Source organism: Marmota flaviventris, chromosome 2 (genome assembly GCF_047511675.1).
Source record: "Marmota flaviventris isolate mMarFla1 chromosome 2, mMarFla1.hap1, whole genome shotgun sequence".
NCBI classification, from domain to species: domain Eukaryota; kingdom Metazoa; phylum Chordata; class Mammalia; order Rodentia; family Sciuridae; genus Marmota; species Marmota flaviventris.
Genome location: NC_092499.1, coordinates 161069084 through 161090808, shown reverse-complemented (window position 1 = coordinate 161090808; position 21725 = coordinate 161069084). Strand labels below are relative to the sequence as shown.

The window sequence follows — 21725 nt, the reverse complement described above, 5'->3', positions numbered from 1 at the left end:
TTTTGGTATCCATGATAGTGGTCCTAGAACTGACAGATAGACAACTCTGTGTGTGTGTGTGTGTGTAGACACACAACACTAGAATATTATTCAGCCTTAAAAAGGAAAGAAATTGGCCTGGTGATATACATCTAGCAAGTGTGAGACCCTGGGTGTTCAATTCCAGAAAAAAAAGGGGGGCGGGAGAGATCTGTCATATGTTATATAGCATGGGTGAACCTTGGGGACTTTACACTAAGTGAACTAAGCTAATCAAAAAAAGGCAAATACTGTGTACTTACACATAGGAGGTACTCAAAATAAGCAGATACAGGGACACAGAAACGTGTTAGAGGCTAGGGGAAGGGGAAGAAGGGAGTTGTTTACTGGGTATGAAAAAATTCTGGAGATTGGTATACAATGTGAGTATAATTAATACTACTGAACTTAAAAATGGTCATAATGATAAATTTTATGTTGCACATATTACCACAGTTTGAAAAATGAAAAATAAATAGTAAAGAAAAACATATCTGCTACAAATTCTGATGTCTTGTCCATAGAGGATAAAACCATGCATTTATCCACTCTTTATATGACTTCTTAGATTAGTTCCTGATCATTTGCAGAGAACAGGACCCATAGGAGAGAGAATATTTTCCTGAAGAAAAGATGCAACCAGAAATAGTCCCAGCTAGAACCACTCTCCAGACACAGTACATCCAACTAAATGGGTCTTTTCAGAAAAAGGACAATTTCAGACATGTGTTGCTTAAGGATGGGAGCACTTTCTGAGAAGTGCTCTGTTAGGACATTTCATGATTGTGTTGAATGTCCTAGATTGTGCTTGCACTCACCTAGATGGACTATGTCAATCACATGATGTGGCTCTTGATGCAGTCAAGAGATGGGATAAAAGAGATATTTTTAGGTGCTGTGGGCATAGCAGTGTATGTTAGCTTTACATTTCTACAACAAAATGCCCGAGGCAGCCCACTTTATAAGAGAAGTGGTTTAGTTAGTTCACAGTTTCAAAGACTGAAGGTCCAAACAGCATGGCACAGGCTCTGGCTCTGGCTCTGGCATGGGGCCCATGACTGATGGAAGAGGGAGGAGCACATGCAGAGGAAGGATCACATGGAGATTCAGAAAGCAGGGAGAACTAGGTGAAGCTAAACTCAAGACTTTGATAACAACCCTCTCTTGAAAACTGCCAAAGATCCTGTAAGAAGTACCTTTTGAGGAAAAACCTCCCAACTTGCCCTCTCCTAACAATGCCATATTGAGACCCAAGTCATCAATCACAGCAGACCCTGGGGGGACACTCAAACCACACCCAAACCATAGCACCACATACAATATGGTAAAAATATACTCTAAAATATAATGAAAAGCATAGTATGGTAAATACATAAACCAGTAACAGTGGTATATAATCATTATCAAGGATTATGTACTATACATAATTGTATGTGCTATACTTTTCTATGACTGGCAGCACCACAGGGTCACCACAAACACATGAGTAATGCATTGCTCTATGACAATATGACAGCTGGGATGACACTACTAGGTGATAGGAATTATTCTGCTCCATTGTAACTTTACAATTAGACCAGTCATATATACTGTCCATCATTGACCAAAACAGCCTTATGCAGTGTGCATAACTGTATAGCTGATATTTTGAAAGGGGGCTGGGAAACTTAGAATTATGGGACAAGAGTAAGTGAGGTATGCACAGTTTGGAGGACAAGTAACCCCTTTTTCATTACAAGTTGTCTGGTACAGGTTATCAGGCTCAGTGATCTTGGTATAAGTCCATGAAAACTTTCTCAAAAATGCTGGGGAGAGAAGTTTTAAGGAGTTCAGATTCTTTTCTCTTTAATTCTAGAAAAGCAAAAGGTACCTATTCTGCGCATCCCAGACATTCCCAGTGGAGTCTGGCTCAACACCCAGTAAACAAACCCATTAATATTCCTGCAGTGAAATGTATAAATATTCACACTAAATGGGATAATAAAGACTATAAATAGTCTTATGTCAGTGCAGGCCAGGTTTGGCTGCTCAATAAGTACCCCTTGCCAAAAGAAAAACAAAAGCAAAAATCTTCTGGGTTTTAGAGCTTTTTGGATATTAAAATGGTAGAATAGGGATTGTGTGCTTATATGAATTTGGTGCCATCTACAAACTGTAAACTAATAAAGAGACAAAACGTTGGAAGGAACAAGGAGGATGAGTTCTGATATATCCACCACTCTGATTTTATAAATATGAAACAGAGGTGGCTGTCTCAAGGTCCCTGAGCTGGTCATGGGCAGAGCTGAGATCAGACTTGGGTCTCCTATCCCAACCCAACCACCAGGTCAGGAATCAGCAGTGACATTCAGATCCAGTTTGCCTTAAAGGAGAGTTGGAGTCCATGAACGTGGCCCACGCTCTCCTTCCTGGTTTCCTGAAGAGGTGAACTCCTGCCTCTGGAATGTCTTTTGTGTAGCTGGTTTTGGTATATCCTATGATGGACTGCTCAAATATTCTCTGGTAGAGGAATCTGCAGAAGGCCCTTTCTACTGACTCATAGACTTAACTCCAGGCCTTGCCTATAGACAAATCTCAGTGAAGTTCTGGGGACCACTGCATTTATTTGGTTATCACTTAACAATCAAAAGAAAGATCTAGAATGAAAGGATTATGTGCAAGCCAACCAAGAACAGAGGAATAAGATCTTGTTTTCCATTGTAGAAACAGAACAAAGGGTGGGGAAGGGAAATGTTACCTTTATTTTTGAAAGATGAGCACTCATGGTCATTGAAAAATGATTTCTTCTGTTCCTGAGGTCTAAGCCGTAGGACTGATCCTATCCAAGGTCTCTGGTGGAATATGGATGCTTTGTGTCTGGCACAGAGCTCGAGCATTAAAGTAGGTAATCCATAAACCCTTGTTGAATGAATGAGTAAATGAATGAATATGGGGGTTGTCTATTTAAAGCTCTTCAGTATAAATGATGTGATTCCAACTTAAACTGAAGCAAGAAAAAAAATGCCTATTTTGTTTATTTTGTCTAATATCATTGAAAACATCCAAGGATAGATGCCTTCAGGCATGGCTAGATCAGGCATGCAAATTATTATGGATCCCTTTCCTTCTCTCAGAGCTGCTTTCCTCTGTGTTGACTTCCTTCTCAGATGGGTTCTCCACAGTCAGTAGCCAAGATGGCCAACCACAGGCTCAGAGCCCACCAGCTAAACAATCCTTATAAAGAAAGTAACTTATATGTCCTGAGAAGGTGAGGCATAGTCTCATATCCATAGCCCCAGGATACCATGGTGAGGACAGTGTACCCTGAAAGGTAGTTTTTGAGTTGACTATATGAAGTGGAGTCCTTCCCAAGCTCTTTAGACCCTCAAAGAAAGACATGTCTCCTAATGTAGGAATTCAGCCTTGCAGTGTCTCTTCAGATCCTTAACAGCTTAAGGGGAAGGTGGCTCCTAGGAGTTGGACCTCAATGTCATAGGAACATTATGACCCTTCTTTTTGTTGTTGTTCTTGTTTTTTTCTTCTCCGTGCAAGACTGCTTATTTGAAGGAAGCAACTATAGCTTTGAAGAATGAGGACAGAGATACAGAAAGCCAGGAAGTAGTATGGACAGGTCACTGGGCAGTATTCCCTCAGATCCTAACCAAGTGAGAAGTGTGCCTGTGTCCCCGCTCCATCCAGGCCCGACTCCATCAGTAGGACTTCCCATCTGCATCACGCTGGAGACCAAGCGCCCACAGACCTCTGCAGGGACAGCCCTGAGATGGTTCTCTTCCTGGCTCCTTTTCCTTTCTTGATGCTACAAGACTGCCATATTTGGTGGGCATAAGGGTGGATCTTGAATGTCCCCATAAAACTGCTTGGTTTATGAGATATATTCTTTGTATCTTTGAGGCTTTGACTATATATATAATATGGCTTTAAAAAAAAAGGTGTGACTATTTTAAGTATATTATTTAGTTAGTTTGGGTTTTTCCTTTTTTCTACTGGGGATATAATGGGCTACATCCCCAGTACCCCACCCCAACATTTTTTTTTTTTTTGAGACAAGGTCTTGCTAAGTTGCTGAGGCTGGCTTCAAACTTGCTATCCTCCTGCTATTAAGATTTTTTTTTTTAAGAGAGAGAGAATTTTTTTAAGATTTATTTTTTAGTTTTCGGTGGACACAACATCTTTATTTTGTTTTTATGTGGTGCTGAGGATCGAACCCAGCACCCCGCTCATGCCAGGCGAGCGTGCTACCACTTGAGCCACATCCCTAGCCCAAGTTTTAAAATTAGAATTAAGATAGAGAAAATTGTAGGCTCTGGGCAAAATAAGCAAATATAACTAGAAGGTGAGGGAGGTGTTAATCCATGCTAGTTTTTCTATATGATCATCATGTGTTGATAAATAAAAAGGGAAATAGGGTGTTTACAAATTACTTTTTTCATAAAGGTAGAAATATACCAATTTTGAAAGGTATACTTTTCCCCTTGGCATTACATTTCACAAGAAGTATACCATGAAGACTATTTTATAGAACAAAATGTGTATAGTAGCATTCTCAACTACCTCACTACATATGTAGATTTCCCCCTCTGTGATATTCCTTGCAATCATCTTCAATAAAGGGCAAGGGTAAAACATGAAGGAATTAACTTCTCAATTCTCATACTATATGTGCCCAAATATAAAGCAAACATAAATATACAATAATCCCTCATTTTCTCAGAGTGAAAATCCCCCCAAAATGTTTTTTTGCTGTTTGAATATATAAATTTTTAGGACTATAGATAAAATAGTCTGACTTTTAAGGAATTGATAGAATGTTCATACATATACTATTTGATTTCATAACTTGATTACATGCATTTCAAATCACAGATTGCAGAAAATATTTAGAAATATTGCACTTTTTCTGTTCACATTTCAACAAAACAATAGTATTCTAATAAGAGGCACTTTTTGTGGCATCTTATACAATCTCTAGAGAATAAAAACTTCACTTCTAGCTAATGGTGGTTGTGGAGAGACGTCATGAATTTCTGTATAAAGCCCCCCACCCCCAACTCCCACTGGAAATTGTATCCTAAGCTCCAAATACTTGTTTGCATGACATCTGAGCAGCATCCTCACCCCCATTCCATTTATCTGAAATGGGTGTATTTGTGCTCACCTTCTCATAAAGACTTAGCATGGAGCTTTTTTAGATGACTTTTTAAAATATATTTTTGTTGTTGTAGATGGACACAATACCTTTATTTTAGTTATTTATTTTTATGTGGTGCTGAGGATCAAACCCAGTGCTTTACACGTGTTAAGCAAGTGTTCTAGCAATGCACTACAATCCCTGCCCCTTAAATGACCTTTAAAGGATGTCAAACATTTGTGGTGGAGACCTCATTGCTTTGGGAATTGTGATTAAATTCCATTGACTCCTTGATTCCTTATCTAATCAGGTGATTCTCTAAGCATCTAAAGCCAGAATCAATGGAGGTCATTTCTAGCCAAAGTATCCTCCCTAAACATTTTGTGGTTCAGAATAAAGTAACTGAGAGAATACCCCATTACATGGGAATCTTTTACCTGGTGGGCTTATATTGTATCTGCAGTGATTCTGTCACATAGTGGCTGAGTGTTCAATCTGACAATGCAAACCAACCCTGAAGGTCACCCAGGGAATATTGCATGCTTTAGAACAGGGATACTCCACCCTGGGAACTTTGATCAGACATAGTCCTGGAGCAGGATAAATTAAGCAATTAAATTCTTGGGGCTTGATTTTCTGATAGGTGCAATGAGGAGGTTAGGCTAGATCCGAGATGGGCTTTGGGAAAGCACAAGAGGCGATTGGGATGGTGACCTCACCTGATTCCCTAGTCAATAGAATAGTTTTCCTCTTTGATCTGTTTGATATAAATGGATTCCAAGTAAAATTCCCTTTGAAATAAATAAGTCTTTTTTAATTACCAAAAAATGGAAGCAGGTTATTGAGGTCTGACTGCTTAGAAGTTTTCTGACTTCAAAGCCATTGGGGGGGGGGTAATCATTAAGTCTTCTTATTGACAGCTAATGGGGATCTTATGTGCCTTGCAATTCTGGGGAGCTAGACACAGCCCAGGAGTCGGGGAATATATGCCATATGGTGACACAGACCTGCAGATCCTGCCATAAAATCTCACATAGCTAGAATTCGATCATCCCAGCAAACCTAGCATCGAATTTCATAAGAAAGAGGCAAATGACAGGGAAGCATTGATTCACAAACTGTTCACCATATTAGAAATAACTAAGGGAATATTTAAAAATTCCAATGTCTTGGTCTTACCACATGCCAATCAAATCAAAGTCTGGAGGAAGGACCCAAGCATCAGAAATTTGTGAATCTTCCCCACGCGACTCTAATGCGCTGTCAATTTTAAGCCAAAATGCAAAACAGTATGGTGACTCCTCAGAAAATTAAAAATAGAATTACCATATGATGCAGCAATCCCACTTCTGGCTAAATATCCAAACGAATTGAAAGCAGAGTCTTGAAGAGATATTTATACACCCATGTTCATGGCAGCATTATTCACAATAGCCAAAAGTTGGGAGCAACCCAAGTGTCTGTTAGCAGATGAAAAATAAGCAAAATATGGTATAGACACACAATGGAATATTATTCAGCCTTAAAAAGGGAAGAGATTCTGATACATGCTACAGTATGCATGAATCGTAGGGACGCTGTGCAAAATGAAATCAGACAAAGGAATGATTTTTGTGTGTGTGTGTGTGTGTTGCTGAGGATTAAACCTGGTGTTTTGCAAATGTTAGGCAGGTATTCTAATACTGAGCTACATTCCATCTCCAAAGGAAAAAAAATATAAGATTCCATTTACATGACATATCTAGGGTAGTCAAATTCATAGATATGGAAAGTAGAAGGGTGGATTTAAGGGCTGGGGAAGGAAGAGATGGGAAGATAGTACTTAATGGTATGGAGTTTCCATTTTGCAAGATGAAAGAGTTCATGAGACCATTTGCACAACGATGTGAATGCATTTAACACTACTAAACTGTGCACCTAAAAATAGTTAAGATGGTAAAGTGTATGTTTTACTATAATTAATAAGTAATATAAAAGGAGTAAGTGGTGTCATGCAGTGACTTGCTAGTCAAGGTAGGATCACTGGACCTACAAGCATTTCCACAGAGCTAGATAGAAATGCATCATATGAGTCCCGCCTCAGGTCGCTGGGTCAGGACCTTCATGTTTTAACAAGAACCCCTGAGGAGCTCCCTTCACACACTAAGCTTTGAGAAGCCCTAGTTGTAATGAACTGAATATTAGACCAGAGTTGAGAAGACGTAGCAGACACTGTTATCCTACCCAGAATCCGTTTTCCTACTTCCTTCCTTTCAGAATCCCACATTCCCTGAGTAGCTTAAAGGGTTGCTCATTCAGCCCTCCATGGTGGTCCCACTCCCCTGGGTTAGTGAACTGGGTTATGCCTGGTCATATTACCTGCTTCTGGCCACTGAAACTAAGGAAGATTCTGGAGAGTTTTTTTCAGGGGAAGGTTGCTTCCCCTTAAGGGCACCCAAGAAGAAATGGCATTTCCTTTCCCTTTAGATATTTTCATGTTCAGATGGGATCTGAGCAAATTCTGTCAGTATCTTGGACCTGGGGAGCAGCTAGCCTTGCCCTTGATAACACAGAGCCACCGACTCAAAAAATCCTGGGTCTGTGTCATCAAAAGATTTCTAGTTATGTGAGATGTACTCACTGTTTAATATAATCTGAGTCTGAATTTTCTATTACTTGTGGCCTAAGGTCTTTCAACTTCAACACTATTGACATTTAGGGCCAAATAATTGTTGATAGTAGGGTCCGTCCTGTGTGTTGTAAGAAGTCTAGCAGTGACCCTGGACTTTACTCTCTAGATACCAATGCCACTTCTCCTTCTCGCAGTTGGGACAACTAAGAATGTCCGCAGACATTGCCAAATTCTCCCTGGGGGGCAAACCACCTCCAGTTGAAAACCACTCTTATAGCTAAAGTCAACTTAAAGAATGTGAAGATCTTTTATTGGGCTCCCTCAAACTTCAGAAGTTATAAATTACAGCCCATCTACCCCAGAGGGGAGGTGTTTGAGGGATCCAATGAGTCCAGTGTGAGAAAAATCAAACACACACAGGTGTTACAAATCATTACTGGTCTTTGATGCTGTTGGTGCCTTGATAACAATGTTGTAGTTTCTATTTAGACTTTGAAAGTTTAAAAGGCATAGATGTTTAACTTAACAGATGGCCAACATGGATAGTGGGTGGAATTTTCCCTCAGCAAAATTGGTGCGGTTGGTAAGACTTCCAGGTAATTCCTCATTCAGAAACCCTGGGGTTTATACCAGCCTGGCCCTGAGTGGGGCTACCAATCCCAACTGATCATCCCATAATGCCATGGATACTGAGGAGTTTATCAGTTAATATTGGTGTTCAACACGTTTTTGTATTTAGAAAATCTGTTTTCTCAGACGAAGCCAGATTGATGTCTTCCAAATAATAGTTACAGTTTCCACATCGGTTTATTTGACAACCTCCGTATCAGAAGACCCTGAACAAACTCTCTCCTGTCTTATGTTTCCCTTCCTAGACTCCACCACCAGCACATTCAGACTACTCTTCTTAGGAACCCCCCGACCTCTAGTGCCTTTGGATCCATCTTTTCTCGCAGAGCTTAGCTCCATCAAAAGTGTTCCAAAACGTCTCGTGGAACAAAAAGGTTTACCAGAGGAGGTCGACTTGGCAGAAAGGTCTGGAGGAGGAACTAGAGGGGGTGGGGACAGGAGAGGGACAAGTATGGTGAAAAGGAGGGAGGTTTTGGATGCATTTGATCATTTATGCCCAGTGCTTCCCTTATGCTAAGCGCAAGTAGTAGACACTGGGGCCGGGGCTGGGGCTGGGTGGGAGAAAGGCCATAAGGAGGCCCTTACAGCCCTTGGAGGGCCTCAGGATCTCTTAGGAAATATGTGGTAGATGTTGGGCTGCCCTTCTAACATAATCCCCTCTGCTGGTGTGGGGTAAGCCCTACCCAGTAGCACGGTAACTATCTCAATTTTTGTACCACTCTCTTCACCGCTGCAGCCCATGAACTTTCAGAACCCAGAGGTGGATCATGCATATCAGATGATAATTTTTGTTTTAGGGGTTGGCAGATGACAATTGGGCTGGCATGACCTGGGACAATATGTGGCTTTTAGGGAGAGAGCTCTGTGTTTTCCTTTGAGGGAAGGATGGGGGAGGGGAGGGGAGGGGAGGGGAGCATGGCTTACAAAAGCAATGGCAGGTCCTGGTTCATCCTGTTCCATGAAGGATTAAAGTTGAGGATTGAGCTGATTCACAAGGAAGGTTGAATGAAGAGAAATGCAAGGTAATCAAGTTGGAGCCTTGGTGAAACCCCCTCTGGCCTCCTCTGGACTTATTTATTTATTTTGGTAGTGTGTGCTACTATAAAAATCTTCCTCTTGTATAAGCCCCTTTGAACTGGATTTTCTGTTACTTGCATAATAAGTTGACACAGAATCTGGTACTAGTTATGTGACAGTGGACAAGCCTCCAATGTAGGATTGGTTGCAAAGAGATGTTCAGGCAGAGACCAGGAAGGGATGTCTTAACTCAAACTAGGAGGATGGTAACTGTCACTCAGCAAAATGGCCATCCTGGGAAACAGATCTTATACTCTGGAGTCCACACCATGTTAAGGTCTTACGGGAAATATTCAGGATATTGGCTACCACTAGCAGTTGTCATTAGGGTCCTAGATGACTCAAATTTAGGAGAAAGGTGGCCCATTTGAAAATGGAGAAGGAAGAAAATATGGCTTTGCTATGAGACAGCCTTTCAGTGTGATCATTAGTCTAAAGTGACAGGAAATTGATAAGCAACTCCTACTAGGTTGGAAAAGCTGATTTATCTGGCTAAAATTAGAGCACAGATAACAATGGGGAACCTAATAGGAGAAAAAACTGGGGGCTCGGAAAAACATTCCTCTCCATTCCCAGGCCTCTCTCAAGCATCTCATCTTAAGGCCATCAAACTTGACAAAGGGGACGATTGACTTGTGAATATGCAGTTGGATTATCGCTCAGGGATAAGGAGCAAATCTGGGGGCGGGGGCCTCCTTACTTCATAGATAAAGGAAGACACCACTAATCTGAGGAGCAGGAAGATTTGGGCAAGGCGTAGAGGCCAGTTGCAAGGATTCCAACCTAAGAAGATCTCCAGCTCTAATTAGCAGCCTACAGACTTGAATAGAAGAAATACATTAAGTTCTTAAGTCTGAGTTTCCAAGAAAAGTGGCCAACTCTGGCCTGAGATTGCCCCATCCCTCAGGCAATCCCTGAACTTGTACCTACAGGAAGTGGGTGCTCCCTCACACAGTGACTCTCTTGGGAAGGCATCTATCCCATGCCCACTCCAATGCCAACAGGCACAGTGAATGAGGGAAATCCACACAAAATCAGAAATGGGCTGCCATTTTGTCCAATGGAGGAACTTGCTTTACCATCAGGTCAGGGGGAGTCTTCAATATTTCCTTTAAGCAGGATATTGTATGTACTGTTGACCAGTGGCTACTAAATGTTTTCCATTTTCCCCTCTCTAAAGAGAAATTCTTTTTTTAAAAAAATATATTTTTAGTTGTAGATGGACACAATACTTTTATTTTATTTGCATATTTTTATGTGGTGCCGGGGATTGAACTCAGTGCCTCATGCATGCTAGGCAAGCACTCTGCCCACTGAGCCACAATTCCACCCCCTCTAAAGAGAAATTCTTATTGCAGATGTCCTTTAACTGTTTCCCCCCACCCTCAGCATTGTTGGCTATGTTAAAGGTGGTGAACTTTGGCATTTAGTTCATAGGTTACCTCCAGACAGTGTGAGATGTACCTTCCCCAACAAGATAACCTTGAATCTGAATCTAGTCGCTAGATGAATCACAGGGTTGCTCCCTTTGTGGGAGGGAGGGAGTCCACTTTAGCCATATATAGATATTGCTGATGATTATGTAAGGGAAAGGGTGTTATATGGATATTGGATAGCCAGAGGTAGACTTTGGTTGAACATTATGGTTAGGTTTTAACACCCATCTCCCATTCTCTAGATAATAATCCTGATTTTTTTCAGGTAACTACACATGAACTCACAGCTTATATGTCTTAGAAAAAGCCAACTCTATTCCCAGATCTAGGTCTGGGGCATTAGGCTGACATTAAGCCCACACTAGGGACCCCAGACAGATCTCCGAGAATGGATGAGGCATTTTCCTGGGACATCTGAAAGAAGAATATATATATATATATATATATATATATATATATATATATATATATATATATATATCTCAAATATATATATATATCTCAAATATATATATATATCTCAAATATATATATATATTTCATATATATATGTGTGTGTGTGTGTGTCACATATATGTTATAGTTGGCACAATACCTTTATTTTATTTGTTTATTTTTATGTGGTGCTGAGAATCGAACCCCAGAGCCTTGCACCTGCTAGGCAAGCACTGTACCACTGAGCCACAACCCCAGCTCCTCTTTTCCTGCTTTTGAGGTGACATTTTTAGAGAATATGAATGTTAGAATAGTCATTTCATCACCATGAGCAGAACAAGGAGGTAAAGTCGAAATAATCATAGAGAAATAGATCTGCAACCTTGACTGTACCGTATCCACCTTCACCCCTGGACGTCAAGTTATACAATGTCAGTTTGAAGAGTTTTCTGTTACATGCAACCAAACAAATAACTATAATAGAGTAGGATAAATGATAGAATAAAAAAGTATGACAAAAGTGTTGGGTGGTTTAGAAAGAAGGTAGGTTAATTAGTAAGGAAAAGTGGCTGTTAAAGCATGTAGGGTGGAAAGAGTTAGACAGGGATATAACATGGTTCTTACTATTAAGCATACACTTTTCACTGGGAATTTAGTCAACTTGTCTGCAGCCATCATTGCACATCCAAATGGGAATGGAAGTGTAAAGCCCTCAGTGCAGGGCGCCATACCTGAAATTGAAAAGTCCCCAGTAAATGTTGGATGATGGAAGGAAGTCTACCATCTGTTGCCCCCAATCCCTTAATAGGCTGAGGGAGCTCCCTAATGTCCACTCACACTGTGAGCAGTCAGCCATCTCCTAATTCTTTTTCTTCCCCCACTGCTGTTGCAGGAGATGGATCACATGTCTCCCAGGCTGAGAGCCTTCCTGTCTGAACCCATTGGAGAAAAGGATGTTGGCTGGGTGGATGGGGTCAGCCGTGAGCTTGCCATCAATTTGATTACCAAAGGGTTCACCAAGGTAATTCATTTTTTTCTTCTTCAACTTTTCTTCTCTTCTCCCAAGTCCTGCCAGATGGCAGCCACTGCCTTGCATCCCTCTGAAGGTCCATCAGCGAACAAAGCTGCCACTTGGCCAGGAGCCACATTCTTCAGTGCTACTGACCCCATATGCTTGAGAAAGCTCAAGGATTTGTAGCCAATAGGCAAAGAGAATTGCTTTAGCTCAGAGAAGCAGGGCTGGGTAAGATTTGCTAAGAGTCCAAATACTCAGGGCTTGACAGAAATGGGCTCACCATTAGAGTCTGGGGCAGTATCAGAACAGATGGTATGATGCACTCCCTGCTTCCATAAAGGGGCCCTGTGGAACTTTCCTTGCCCTGTCAGAGCATTAGCGCAGGAATGACAGGTGGAGAACCAATAGACTGTGGTCTGCCTCAGAGACAGGGGACTTGAGTTATTCTAAGATATCATTTCTAAGCCAAGAATGACCTCAAGATATCCAACAGAATATGAATGTAGAAGTCTGTTTTCCATTGCTATAACAAAATACTTGAGAATTGGGTACTTTATAAAGAAAAGAGTTTTATTTAGTTCATAGTTTGGGAGACCTAAAGTCCAAGGTTGACCACATGTTTGACTTTTTGGTGGGGGCCCTCCTGGCCACATCACAACATGGTACACGACATCATGGTAGGAGCCATGAAAGAAGGAGCAGTCACATGACAAGACAAGAAACCAGATGGTGGGGAGGGGCCATTTTTATTTGCCTATTTATTTATTAATTGATACTAGGGATTGAACCAAGGTCTCATGCATGCTAAGCATGTACTATACCACTGAGCTACATCCCCAGTCCCTACTCTTGCTCTATTTATAGGAATAAATATTAAGAATAAAAAATAACAATTTCTTGCTCTCTTGGGAACTAACCAGGGTCCCATGAGAATTACATTGATCCCTTCCCCTGGACCAAATCATCTTCCACTAGGCCCCACCTCTTAAAATTCCATTACCTCTACACCACCCCACTGGGTGTCAAGCCTCCAACACAGGAATTTTGGGGGAACAAAGCACATCAAAACTGTAGCCCTGAATATTCTATGTAGTAACTTGTTTTTATGGGGCTATGAAAAAGCTGTTTGGAACCTCAGGAGAGAATGGCAAAAGTCCCAAAGGAAGCAATTATTTGCCAGGGAGGCTGGGAATTCACACAACCTTGCAACTCCAGTCAAGAGGCATCTACTTGACCTACTGCTATGAATTCCCTTCAGTTTTCAAATCCAATCTATACCACCAGGCAGGAAGATCTTATAGAAACACTCAAAAGAGGCTGGGAACTACTGCCTGCACAGCTGGTGATCTGTTGGTTTGTGCCCAAATCTGAAGCATTGGGCCCACGGTTTTCTGATTGACACTTGGCACTGGACCGGTTGTTATATATTCTGAATCTCACCCTGATCTACCCTCCAACTTAATATCCATTTTGGTGGTATCATCAGGAAACTGGAGCTCCACAATTGAGGTGGAGCCCTGATAAAGGATCGAGAGCCATTCCCAAGCAGGTAGTGAAGTGGGCAAGTCTGATTAGGATAAATATTTTAAATGAAGCATTCCTTAAAAAAAAATGATTGTTCCTTTTATTCTTCTGTTGTAGTGTAACATAATTGTGGGGATGGGGATGTACGTTTAGTATGAAGAGTTCAGATCAATGAATTTTTACATATGGATGCACCCAGGTACACACCATCTGGAACCAGCAATCTGACACGTTCAAAATTCCAGATGGTGCCTTTGCTCCTCTTCCCAGCCAGTGCCATCCGTATCCCCAGAGTAACCACTCTTCTGATGTCTACCACCATTGATTTAATGTTTCCATAATTGTGGAGTTTTATTATTGTTGCTAAGCTCTATGCTTAGCATTTAAACACTTTTTTGTTAAGGTATGATTTACATAAGTAAATTTCACCTTTTGTATCATACATTGCTGTGAGTTTTGACAGTCCTGTAGCCATTGCCACAATCAAGACACAGAACAATCCCACCATTCCAAAATATTCATTCCCTTGTGTCTTGATACTCACCACCCTCAGTTCCTGGCAACAACTTATTTGTTTTCTTATGTATATAGTTTTGCCTTTTCCAGTTCAACTTTGTTTTAAATAAGGATTATTGTTGGTATGTCAGACGTCTTTAAGATAAAGGAATGAATGACGAAGTGGAAAATTTTCAGGGCCCTGGAACTTGCCTGCATAGAGTCAGGGGTATAGGGTTGGCCCATGTGCATCCTGGTCCATAGACACATGCCCCTCCGGTGTTCGTGACCTCATGGCTGGCAGTGTCCAGTGCCCCACCCTCAGCCCTGTGCATTTCGAGAACCATGGCTCTGACACTAGGGATCTCACTGTTATCCTCTGTTTTGCGCCTCCTCACCTGTTATTTAGGTGATGATAGCTGTCTCTGCTTTATAAGTGAGGAAACAGAAACTCTGGGAGATAGTGTCTGACTGAGGTTCTGGGTGAAAATAAGAATGACCATGAATTACACTGTCATAAACTACACAAGAAGTTCCAGGTGGGTTATGGCAGGCAGGGAGGAGGCTTAGACTAAGATTTGGTAGTGAGACCCCTGTATCAGGCCCCAGAGCCCAGATGAGCCCACAGGAAGACCCAGGAGGAGGCCCAGATGATCAAGTGCCACTGGTCCCTGGGCAAGGCCAGAAATCAGAGCATGTGGGCAGGCAGATGGTGACAGGGCAGGGTTCTCAGATGTAGCTGATGAAAATACAGGTTCCTATGTTTTTATTCACTGCCTGTCAGGAACCTAAAATTGGCAGAAGGAGGGACATCTTTCTGGGTCTCAAGCCACTCTCAGACTTTGCTGGCCTCTGCTGAGGCGTAGCTGAGCCCTTCCCTTTCCCTACCTAGACTGGGACCTCAGTGTCTTTGCCATGAGGTAGCACTGCCTCTGAACCCACCTTTGCTGTTAACAACTTTCCTGGACTTGTCCCGTGGGCACTGGCTCTTTCCATACCCCTTCTAAGTACCTGGGATGCAGTCTGGTAGGCAGTACCTAGTACCTTCTCCTCTGTCCCTGCCCCCATACAAGTCTTTCATCTTTTCTTCAATAGAAGACTGGGGTTCGAGAAAAGGGGACCGTGCTTACATCCTCCCCACTTTCCCCAGAGCTCTAGTTAGGGCATGAACTGCTTTCCAACTCATGGTTTGAAACATAACTTTTCAAAACTATTGATTAGGTGGGCACAGTGGCACAAGCCTACAGTCCTGGCTACTTGGGAGGCTGAGGCAGGAAGATGCTTGAGCCCAGAAATTTAAAAACCAGCCTGGGCAACATAGTGAGGTGTCATCTCAAAAACAAAACAAACCAAACACTAAAATAAACCAAAATAAAACAAATGCAAGAAAACAAAACTGGATTCACCCAAGTCTCTTCAGGAAAGAAATGTTAAAAAAAAAAAAAATTACATTTCTCAAGAGAAATGTACCTGTGATCTCTCTTGGTTATCTTGTGCCTTCACTTTCCTGGAACAGTCACCTTTGGCCTGAGGATCTAGATCCAAAATGGTAGCCACCAACCACATCTGCCTGCTGAGCATTTATCTGAATGAAGATGTCCCAGAAATCTAAAATACTCACTTTTCTATTAAAGTCTTAAAGTCTCCATCTTAAAAGTATACAGGGTGATGATAGTTGTCTCTGCTTTATAAATGAGGAAACAGAAGCTCTTTATTATCTCATCAATAATTTTTTATTGATTACATATTGAAATGATAATATTTTGGGATTATGGGACAAAATAAGATTTACCATTAGAATTCATTCCAGCTGTTTCCTTCCCCCTTGTTCCTTCTGTGGCTTCTAGAAGATTATACATTACATATTGGCTGGTTCATCTTCTATTTCTCTTGGCCCAGAAGTAGGATTATGGAAGAAAGGAATTATGGAAATGGAAAAATCCATTATGCCCATGGCGTCAAGACTTGCCACAGCCTTCCTTGAACTCTCTTGTACGCTTGTGCTCCCCACCCTTATCCCACCCACTACCACCCCTGCATTAGTGCCAGGCTGTCTGTGAACCACAAACACCTAGGGGAGCCACCCTCCTCCAACCTGTGGTCTCTTGAAATGGACCTTAGTCCCCTTCAAGCTTCTAATTAGAGCCTCCTTCTTCTAGGAAACCTTCCTTCTGCCCACCCCACCCAACAGCTCCTTTTTCTGAGCAATACAATTTTTCAGTGGGTCATCAGTACACTGTTGTCCTACTGTTGACTATGGTACATGTGGCCTGAGAGCCCGCACTGATGTCAGAGACACAACATGCCTGTGATTTTTCTCTCTAAACTCCTCTGAGCAGAGGATGAGTCTGTGTCTTCGTACTTGTCTCCTCCCTAGGACAAATCACCCAGAGGTGGTGGATTTCCACATATTCAGTAAATTCAGTGATGTTGGGCAGGGCCTTGTGGGGTGTGCATACCACTGTGGAGATAGCTCTGGGGTTCTCCAATAGCATGGAGGTAACTTTAACATCCCAGAGAATCTGGTTGGTTTTAGAGATTTTTACAGACTTCGTAAAGTCATGTTCTTGAGCCCAAATCCTTCTCCTGAGAGATACTTAGAGGATCAGAATGGAGTAAATGTCTTGATTGCCCACCTGCTCTGCATATCTCTGCTAATAGATATAGCATGTGGTGTTTGCTACATGTCAGGCACTTCTAAGTGCATCACATATATTTAATCTTATTTAATTATCAAAAAATCCTTTGCATCACATATATTTAATCTTATTTAATTATAAAAAAATCCTTTGAGGTAGACTATTTATCTCCATATTGCTGATGGGGAAACTGAGGAGCAGAGAGACCATGTGTGGCTTGCTCAGGCTCACATGAGATGACAGAGATGAAATCTGAATCTGGGTAGACAGGTTGTAGGGTCTGGATACTACACCATCGGACTGTCTGCCCTCCTGAAATTGAAGTGTGACGGAGGCGTTTCCCATGCAGCTGCCCTGACCTGGATTACCTGCAAGGCTCTTCTCTCTCTTACCTTGCCTGCCTCATGTTACCATACCTTTATCTCAAGACTGTCCAGATTCCAGGATCTCCATTTCCTTCCAAAGCCACTTAGTTGTAATTAGCAGAGAGGAGAGAAGGCTGAACTCAGGACCAGGAAGCCCCAGTGAGGTCAGCCCTGGTCTCCCTCAGGTCCCAAGATGCCTATGACTAAGCTACTAAGGGCTCTAGTTCCTGCCTGTCCTCTCTGCTGACACTTGACTTCGCTGCCTGACATCTGGACCCTGGCAGGAATCAGTACATAAGTTTGGATGTTACCCTGCATAGGGTTACCAGATGAAATAACAAAATACAGTTAAATTTGAATTTTGGATAGATGGATAATGTTATAGTATAGCATGACCCAAGGAGACAGGGAAGAGAATAAACGGCAAGACCTATATTAGATTGTGCATTCACACTAAAGGCACAGTGTTTTAGACCTGAAATGACCCAGAGATATTGGACTAGTCAATGTCTGATTAGAGAAAATCGGAAAAAGTGGTGTTGTTTCTCCCTGAGGTCTTTTAGTGGTGTGAAGTACATTCCATATAGGCATTCAGGAGCCGGGGACCTAAGCAGAGGAAGTGTAAGAAACTTGAGATAAGAGACAAGACCAGGTGTCATAGTGAAGGTCCAAAAAATTATTATGAATGCAGATGAGGACCAACTCCCTGATTTTCATGCCCAGAGCAAAATGAAAATGTGAGGAGGCCCTTTGTTCCAATGGATTAAGCAACTGGCTTTTCAAAGTGTGGGACCCTGGGCAACCACATAGGTTACACCCAAGGAAATCCAACCCCCGTGCAGATTTAGATTGCTTCTGTTTATCAGAAGTGGACACAGTGAGTAAAGGGGGTGGTTCCTACCCTGCTTGGAAGAAGTCCCTGGATAAGCATCCCTGCTTAGACTTGAGGGCAAGTCTCCCATGGAGCTGCTGTCTTGCTGCTATAGGAAGAAACATACATCCCTGGCTTGCCGTGGCCTCTCAAGGGAGTGGGAATGTAGAGTCATCTGCTCAGGGTTTCTGTGTTTCTAGGTCCCCCTCCTTGCAGTTGGTTTTTCTTTGGCTCAAGAAGGCAGGTTAGGGGTTCACTTTCTGGAGACAGTGGAGAAACCAAGTGGACACTGGGCAGAGTCATGCTGTGAGCCCATGACTCCTGCTTCCCTTGGGAGCAAGATGAAGTCCACAGGAATGAAGCAAGAAGGTAGGTCATCTTTCCTTGTCTATCCACTGGAAGATGCACAGGGAAAGCTGAGGATGGAGCATCAGGTTGCAACTCCACTGTGGAAGCCCTTCCTCCTGCAGCATTCTTGGAAAGCTTGCCTGGGTCCTGCTGGCCACATAGACCTAGGTTTCCTGGCTGCTGGGCCTGGTAGCATATGGAAACTGCAATTACCAGGTCAGCTGATGCTAGCAGCTGGTCTCAGAAACAGGCAGAGGATGGCTGAACCTCCAGACTGGACTGCAGATGGTTGAGAGGTGGAAGAATGCAGTGGAGGGAGGCACGAGTCTTAATCTCTTAGATTCTTGAGAACTCTTATCTGGAGAAGGGGATGAGCAGGGCACCCATGAGATTCAGATGTATGAAAACATACTGGGTGTCTCCAGCAGTGTGTAGCCTGCCAAAGTTCTCAAAAGTGCCACTTCCTAGTATTATTAATATTGTTATGATGAATGTTTCTCTCCTTGGACAAAGCTCACTGGCTCTCCATCCCGTTATATTTACCTTGGCACCTCCCATACCTACAGCAGCTGGCTCAATTGACACTTAATACATGCTCAGTTTTTTTAAATGCTTATTTTAAAATATCTGTTAACTCTACCACTGCAAATGAGAGAGGATACTGATGAAAAATGAGATCATACCAACCAACTGCTCAAAAAAAAAAAAAAAGATTAAAGTAACAGTTTCAAATCACCATGAAATCTTGGCTTTTTTCCTCTTTTCAACAATGGGACCATGACTAAAAATAAAACCCCATGCTGGAGTGTAGCTCAGTGGTAGAGCACTAGCCTATGTTCAATCCCCAGCACTACGAAAAATAAATGATAAGTAAAAATAATACCTTCAAACTTCATTGCTTAGGTACATTTTATGACTGGGATTCAGTTTTTATTTGATTTCTCTTTTGTAAAAAAAGTTTCCTTTGATTAAGATGAAGTTTGCTTTGTTTTACATCACTTAAAGTCAACAGACACCAGAGGGTTTTCATGGAAAGAGTCCAGAACTTGAAGGCATGAGTGAACACTGGTTTTCGTTGGTTCCAGACTGGAAAGCGCCCAAACCAGTCCCAAGAGATGGACATGTAATGTGACGTGAAATCTCTAGTCTCCACCATGGAGCTGTTTGGCCAGTTTATGGCCATGTGGTCTTTGGGAGGTCTTTTTCTCCACGTGGCCCTTTTTTGTTGTTGTTGTTAATAATGGTGTGATGAAATTGTAAAATCTTTGGAATGTAGGTATTAAAAACTAGAGAATACCATTGGAATATAAATCATAGTGCACTTAATATTTAGCTTAATGTCTTTGTAATCCACAGAGACTCTTAGAAAGTGTATTAGTCAGGGTTCTCCAGAGAAACAGAACCAACAGGATATATATGATTAAAAGGGGGGATTTGTTGGACTAGCTCACATGGTCAGGGGCTGAATATTCCCACAATGACTGTCTGCAGGCTGGAGAGCCTGAGAAACTGGTAGCTGCTCAATCTAAGAAGTCTGAAGCCTCAGAACCAGAGAAAGAGAACCAGTAGGAGGCTTGGGAAAGAGGGACAAAGCTGAGCATGTTTTATATCTTCTATGCTCTTCCCACAGGGCCACATCTCTCAGGACAAAGGAGAAATCTGCATTTTTTGAACGTTTTTTTGCATTTGATTCACTTCATTTGCAGGGCAGGTCACATGATGTGCCTTAGGGAGGTACAGACACTGAGACCTAGGTCCTGCTGAGCCTTACTTCAGGGGGAGTTGCCTGAGATCACACAGGTGGTTTGCAAAGACAAGTCGATGCTAAGATGACCTTCACCTGCCAGTTGCACGTGCACTGGTTCTCAGCAGTGGAGAGTTTAGCTCCAAGGGGGGGTGTGGCAAAGATCCAGGATGCTGCTACACATCCTGCAGTACACAGGACAGACCCACAGCATCGAATTCTCTAGTGTCAGAAATGCTGAGATTGTGAGAACCCTGTGTTAACAGCAGTTGAGAAAATAGTGAAGGTGAAAAAAAAAAGTGTGTGCGTGAGTGTGTGTGTGTGTGTGTATGTGTGTGTGTGTATGTGTGTGTGTGTGTGTGTGTTTCGAAGAGAGAAATACTGGATGAGAGGTCTGAAAGGAGTTTCTGAAGTACGTAAGGCCCCCTCCTCAAAACAATGTCCTGGACCAGCCTCAGCTGGGAGCTTGTTAGAAATGGGGACTCTCAGGTCCCACCTAGACTTAGGCTCTCTGAATCATAACTTGCCTTTTCATGGGATCCCAGAGGATTTCTGTGCTCACTTAAGTTTGAGGAGGACAGGGTCTGGTTCAATCTAGGCTGGACAGTTCCCAAAGCAACCCAGAGAGCTCGGCGTTGAACTTGGCCTTACTTTTAACCAGGAACCCATATCTGGATCCTCCTGGAACAAGCCAGAGCTTCAGGACTGACAGTCTTCCTCAAATTGGACCTGTACCCCAACCTTTGATTGTTCCATGAGTTCCAATGTTTGGGGGAGAAAGGGCGCATCTGACCGGGACTATACTAACCATTCCCATTTTCCTCCCTGCCTTGTCCCTTTCCCCAGGCCTACACCCTGTTGGGACAGTTCCTTCTGATGCACAAAAACGAGGCTGAGTTTCAGAAGTGGATCATTTGCTGTTGTGGTGCCACCGAGTGTGAGGCCCAGGAGAGCTCTAACTGTCTGAAGGAATGGTGTGCCAGCTTCCTGTAGAAACACCCTACCACTCTGCCCCTGGGTAAATGATGCCTTCTACATCTAAACCCAGGCTCCTAGTCATTATTTGTGTTTTTAACTTCATTGTTACCCATGCATCCAAAAGAAATACAAAAATATAAACAAGAGCAATCACAAGAAAAATCACCCCAAAACCTACTGCCTAGAAACTGCCATCATTCACTTTAGATGAATATCATGCCCCGTAGCTCTCTGCAAAAAATTTATATAATTGTAACTTTTATTTTTAAATGGAATAAATTTTATGTTAACAATCTATTGCCATATAACAAATTGCACCCAAACATGGCAGCTTAAAACAACAAACTCTGATATTACCAGTTTAGTATTCTTTAATCCAAAACTCAAAAATGCTTCAAATATGAATTTCTC

General features: G+C 42.2%; 1 protein-coding gene across 1 annotated transcript; it reads left to right on the top strand.

Annotated features, from left to right (window-relative positions):
* Positions 1-12230: 12230 nt before the first annotated feature.
* Banf2 (BANF family member 2) lies at positions 12231-21329 on the top strand. The gene is made up of 2 exons (XM_027953881.1): positions 12231-12356; positions 21183-21329. Exons 1-2 carry the CDS (start codon positions 12231-12233, stop codon positions 21327-21329), a joined length of 273 nt encoding a protein of 90 aa, XP_027809682.1.
* Positions 21330-21725: the final 396 nt, after the last annotated feature.